Source organism: Tarenaya hassleriana, unplaced genomic scaffold, assembly GCF_000463585.1.
Source record: "Tarenaya hassleriana unplaced genomic scaffold, ASM46358v1 Cleome174, whole genome shotgun sequence".
Lineage (NCBI taxonomy): Eukaryota > Viridiplantae > Streptophyta > Magnoliopsida > Brassicales > Cleomaceae > Tarenaya > Tarenaya hassleriana.
In genome coordinates, this window is record NW_010965160.1 from 193,792 (window position 1) to 200,066 (window position 6,275).

The window sequence follows — 6,275 nt, forward strand, 5'->3', positions numbered from 1 at the left end:
ATCTTTTTCCATAGAGTCCGCCAAAAATGTGATGCAATCCAACAATCATCCAACATCAACATGGACGATAACAAACAAAACCCGAATGAGAAGCAAGACCATGTCGTCGACGCTATAGGAGGAGAAGAAGTGAACACCGAGCATACCATGCCAACCATTCTTACACCTTCACTTACAAGACAAATGACTCAAAGTATACGTTCAAATATCAATGCATATGTCAAAGAGTGGCTGATCAAAACATCCGAAAATGGTCAAGACAATGCAACGGATGCGATAACGACAACAAGCGCTAAAACGTCACACTGTTATGGAGTTTATGTTGTCCAACACCAAAGACTTCGTGGGATAACATGTGGGCTACTAAGGAGATATTTGAAGATTGTATTCTCAATAAATGGGCTGAAGATTCAAGCCCAAAGAGCCCAAAAATATTCTGCACAAGTCCAAGAAGATGTCAACCCATTGGAGAGGATATGGTGCCACCTTTGAACCCAATTTCGGCCCACCTTTATCAAGCACGAATTGGGGATGTTTTCTACATTAATTCAACCTCATGAAGAGCTTCTTTAAGCCTCCTAGCCGTTGTAAGACGTTGCACATCCACTTCCACCAACTTTTCACTTTTTCCTTACTTTATGGTGTCTTGTTTTGCATTACCTTTCTTTAATGCTTTGTTAGCTCCTCCTTATGCACAAATTTCCTTTGCTTTCTTCTGTGTTTCAAGCCTATTTAAAGGCCCTTGTATGTCAAGAATGATAAGACTTTGAATTGATAAAAATCGAGTTGCATATTTGCTTCTTCTTCTTGGTGTGTCCGAGAGTATGGCCTTCTGCGCATGTGTGTGTGTGTCACCCTTGTGCAACGTCAAACCGTGGTGGATTCAAGGTTGGTTTAGCTCCTTTGAATCCTCTTTCATACCCCTATCTTCCATCAAAAATTGGGAATCATCCGAGTGCCCTTTGGCCTGGAACTTGCCTTCCATCTATCACCTAAACCGAGTGCTCTGTTTTAGTCCGACTTGTGTGTTGATTTCTAAGGCCTCCGAGTGCCCTTTGCCCTGGATATCCTCTTGAAATCTAACCATAGGAATACCTTAGTGAGTCTCCAAGTGTCCCCTGGTTTCGAGCTTGTTGTATTCGTTGTCCAAAAGGCAACATAAGACACGCACGTACAAACCGCATTTCACCGAAGGAAACGTGCGAGACTTTCTTGGCTCCGTGCGTGTATCATTTTTGGTATCAGAGCTCTTTTCAAGGACCACCCTAAGGTAAAGTATCTCTCTTTGTGTTTTACATTCATTTTAATTAGATTTCACCATTTTGCTTTGAAGAAAACCGAAAACCACAAAAACTGCCCACCGACGAAGAGGTAACGGTACGTCTCTTCCTATTTCATTTTCTGCTTCAAGTTTCTGTTTTTATTTTGTTTTGATTAACTTTCATTGAGAAAACAAAATAAAATGTTTGGAAAAGGAGAGGAAAGCAATGTAGCCATGTTGGAAGTGCTATGAAGTATTCAAGCACGATTAACTCGTCTTGAAGAAGAACGTATGCAACCAAGGTCCGACAAAACAAACAACCATTTCTATGAAAGGTCAACAAATCTAGATTTCAATGAACCATGCTCTGAAGATCCACATCCAAGGAGTAGATCAGTACATGATCGTGGAAGGCTCAAAGAAGAAGATAAGGTAGAAAAGGTCATCGAAAGCCAAAAACGTATCCAAAACATCCAAGGTAACAAATCTGATTTTAAACCTCTTATCTTTGCGGGACAACGTAATCCGGATGCTTATCTCGAATGGGAGAAACGGATGGAGAAAATATTTGAAGGGTATGTAGGGTCGGAGCACAATAAGGTGCAATATGCCGCAAGCCAACTCATTGGACATGCACTGAATTGGTGGAAGCGAGAAGCGACCGAATGACGACATGCATCTTATGATCCGATTTCGGCTTGGGAAGAAATGAAAATCATGATGCGTCGAAGGTATGTGCCAAAACACTTTCTTCATGAATTGCAACATAGATTTTGTAACATAGTGCAAGGAAGCAAGACGATCGAGGAATACTACGAAGAATTTGAACACCTTCCCACATGCTTGGAAATAGAAGACGATGAGAGAGTAGTCATGGCACACTTCCTAGATGGTTTGCATGAACGAATCGCAAGAGAGATAGAACATCAAGTTTACCATGATTTGAAGGATCTTGTGTCTATGGCCATTCATATAGAGCAGCAAATTCTCAAGAAGCCGAAGAGGATGAATCACATACAATCGCAAACATCTACATGCAAAATCTATTCCAAAACCGAAGATAAAGAGAAAGCGGATGATGGAGATGCAAGACCAAAGGGAAACGCAATCAAAACCTCAAAGGAAGTCACCACACTAGGTAACAAAATGTTTCCATGTACTAATCATATTCGTGAGGTCATGTGTTACAAGTGTAGGAAGCGAGGTCATATGGCACATGATTGCCCGTACCAACACAAGATGACCATCGTGAATGGTGAAAAATCTGAATCACTAGATGAGGTTGAGGTAGAAGACAATGAAAAGGAGGCCAAACTTCCAAACATCAAAGATCTTTTTGTCACTACTCGAAGTCTTAATACCATTTTGAATTCGAAAGAACCCGGTCGAATAGGAATGGTCTTCAATACATGTTGTACCATAAACAACAAGGTAAGTGGCAAAGGTATGGATGTCATCTCTATTACTAATGTAAAAGATTTACCTTCATAAGATTATGAGTATCCATTGGCATGGAACTCTCGTCACCATAATTGGTAGCAAACCACAACATCGTTCAAAGATGACTCGATCGCTTGAGAAGATAGCTAGTAGAAAGAAAAAGAACCAAAGAGGACATCTCGCACCTCCGAAACGGTCATCAATGCCTCAAGGATACACATATGGGTCGTGTTCCTTGTTTCAAGAGTTTCACACGGTAATTTCGTTCTAATCTTTATTCTCATTTACGATCAATGTTTTCTTGACCATATTGTGCATTGTGAACAAATAATCGAGATATTTCGAAGGGAATCTTTCTATGACAATCTTAAGAAACATCCATATTGCATTAAACTGTTTGTTGTCCTAGGATTTGTTACTATATTACAGGTTTCACATCTTCATGAGTCTCACATAAAATCCGAGAAAAGAATAGTGGACATGAATTTGGAAACGAAAGACATGGATAAAAATGTGGCTACGAGGGTGATGACCATGATCAATGTCAGAAAAGATCCAAAAATAGAGGATATGTATGTGAATACAATTATGGGGCTCAAGATTCTCGGAAAGAAACATAAATGGCCACCCGACATCCGAAAGACTCACATGTGGTCGATATGCAATAAAGTAGGAACAACAACCGGTAAACTCGTTCCCATTTTTATTCTTGTTTACGATTCTTGTTTCAACAAGTATATAGCGCAAAGTGAGAACCACATGGGGATTTTTCAAAATAATTACCTTCACGAGGATTGTAAAAGGTGCACTTGCTACACTTATGTGTTTGTTCCTCTAGAATTTGTCCATAATTTGCAGGTGTTACACTCTAGGGAAGATGAAATTGACATAAAGAAAGTATGGACATCTTCAAGAAACATTCAAGCTCAAAGATCACATGGAGAAGATCATCGTTACCATCAAACCATGAAGGATTCAAGAAATACAACCACCTTAACTCCAAAGAAAATCAATAAGGATGAACCATTCGATCGAGGAGATTCACGAGAGCAAGCATGTCACATACAAAACGAGCATAAAGACGATGTCGATCACATCCTCACACACCAAGGTACGTATCACATATCATTTGAGTTTAATGATGTTGACTTAGATCCGTTTGATGTAGGAAAGAAAGTTTTAAGGACAAAACCTTTTCAAGGGGGAGGGAATGATGCAATCCAACAATCATCCAACATCAACATGGACGATAACAAACAAAACCCGAACGAGAAGCAAGACCATGTCGTCGACGCTATAGGAGGAGAAGAAGTGAACACCGAGCATACCATGCCAACCATTCTTACACCTTCACTTACAAGACAAATGACTCAAAGAATACGTTCAAATATCAATGCATATGTCAAAGAGTGGCTGATCAAAGCATCCGAAAAATGGTCAAGACAATGCAACGGATGCGATAACGACAACAAGCGCTAAACCGTCACATTGTTATGGAGTTTATGTTGTCCAACACCAAAGACTTCGTGGGCTAACATGTGGGCTACTAAGGAGATATTTGAAGATTGTATTCTCAATAAATGAGCTGAAGATTCAAGCCCAAAGAGCCCAAAAATATTCTGCACAAGTCCAAGAAGATGTCAACCCATTGGAGAGGATATGGTGCCACCTTTGAACCCAATTTCGGCCCACCTTTATCAAGCACGAATTGGGGATGTTTTCTACATTATTTCAACCCCATGAAGAGCTTCTTTAAGCCTCCTAGCCGTTGCAAGACGTTGCACATCCACTTCCACCAACTTTCCACTTTTTCCTTACTTTATGGTGTCTTGTTTTGCATTACCTTTCTTTAATGTTTTGTTAGCTCCTCCTTATGCACGAATTTCCTTTGCTTTCTTCTGTGTTTCAAGCCTATTTAAAGGCCCTTGTATGTCAAGAATGATAAGACTTTGAATTGATAAAAATCGAGTTGCATATTTGCTTCTTCTTCTTGGTGTGTCCGAGAGTATCGCCTTCTGCGCATGTGTGTGTATGTCACCCTTGTGTAAGGTCAAACCGTGGTGGATTCAAGGTTGGTTTAGCTCCTTTGAATCTTCTTTCATACCCCTATCTTCCATCAAAATTTGGGAATCATCCGAGTGCCCTTTAGCCTGGAACTTGCCTTCCATCTATCACCTAAACCGAGTGCTCTGTTTTAGTCCGACTTGTGTATTGATTTCTAAGGACTCCGAGTGCCCTTTGGCCTGGATATCCTCTTGAAATCTAACCATAGAAATACCTTAGTGAGTCTCCAAGTGTCCCCTGGTTTCGAGCTTGTTGTATTCGTTGTCCAAAAGGCAACATAAGACACGCACTACAAACCGCATTTCACCGAAGGAAACGAGCGAGACTTCCTTGGCTCCGTGCGTGTATCATTTTTGGTATCAGAGCTCGGTTCAAGGACCACCCTAAGGTAAAGTATCTCTCTTTGTGTTTTACATTCATTTCAATCAGATTTCACCCTTTTGCTTTGAAGAAAACCGAAAACCACAAAAACAGTCCCACCGGCGAAGAGGTAACACTATATCTCTTCCTATTTTGTTTTTTCTTTGAGTTTCTATTTGTATTTTGTTTTTGATTAACCCATATTTGAGAAAACAAAAGAAATCACGTCTCACATCGACCCAGCGGGGATGCAAAGTCGGCGATCGCGGAATAGATATCCGTCATGTAGGTAAAATGGGCCAGAAGCATCCTGCCTACAATCCTCAATGACGGTTCTAAAATCTGGATCGGTCACATAGTTTTCCTTGATGAGAACGAAGCCTAGCATGCGGGCTTCCATGACCGAGAGCAACGTATGTCTACGAGACAAAACATCCGCGACGACGTTTTCTTTTCCCTTCTTATACTTGATTACGTAGGGAAATGTCTCAATAAACTCAAGCCATTTGGCGTGGCGTCGCTTAAGCGTGGTTTGTCCTTTAAGATGCTTTAGCGTCTCGTGATCGGAATGCACGACAAACTCTTTGGCGAGCAAATAATGCTGCCACGTCTCAAGTGCACGTACAAGAGCATAGAGCTCTTTGTCGTAAGTCGGATAGTTCAGCGTAGCTCCGCTGAGCTTCTCGCTAAAATAGGCCACGGGCCTCTTCTCCTGCATTAGGACGGCTCCAATGCCAATCCCGGAGGCATCGCACTCGACCTCAAAGGTTTTGTCAAAGTTTGGGAGGACTAAAACCGGCGCGGTAGTGAGACTATCCTTTAGAGCGGAAAAGGCGCGCTCTTAAGTCTCGCCCCATTCGAAGACCACGTCTTTCTTTGTGATCGCGGTGAGGGGAGTAGCGATGCTGCTAAAGTCTCGGACGAATCGACGGTAAAAACTAGATAGACCAAGAAAACTCCGCACATGTCCGATAGTAGACGGCGTCAGCCACTCCTGTATAGCTTTGATCTTTTCACCGTCAACTCGCAGCCCTTGAGAGCTGACCACAAAGCCTAGAAATACTAACTCATTTGTGCAGAACGAGCATTTCTTAAGGTTGGCATATAGACCTTCTTGTCGAAGAGTGGTCATCACTTGCTCCAGGTGCGA

General features: G+C 41.6%; 1 protein-coding gene across 1 annotated transcript in view; it reads right to left on the minus strand.

The window, feature by feature from the left end:
* Positions 1-5,354: 5,354 nt before the first annotated feature.
* The window catches only part of LOC104810220, a 2,682-nt gene continuing 1,761 nt past the window's right edge, over positions 5,355-6,275 (minus strand). The window contains exon 3 of the mRNA XM_010536416.1: positions 5,355-5,942. Within this exon, the coding sequence (XP_010534718.1) occupies positions 5,355-5,942 (588 nt within the window). The remainder of the gene's footprint in view (positions 5,943-6,275) is intronic.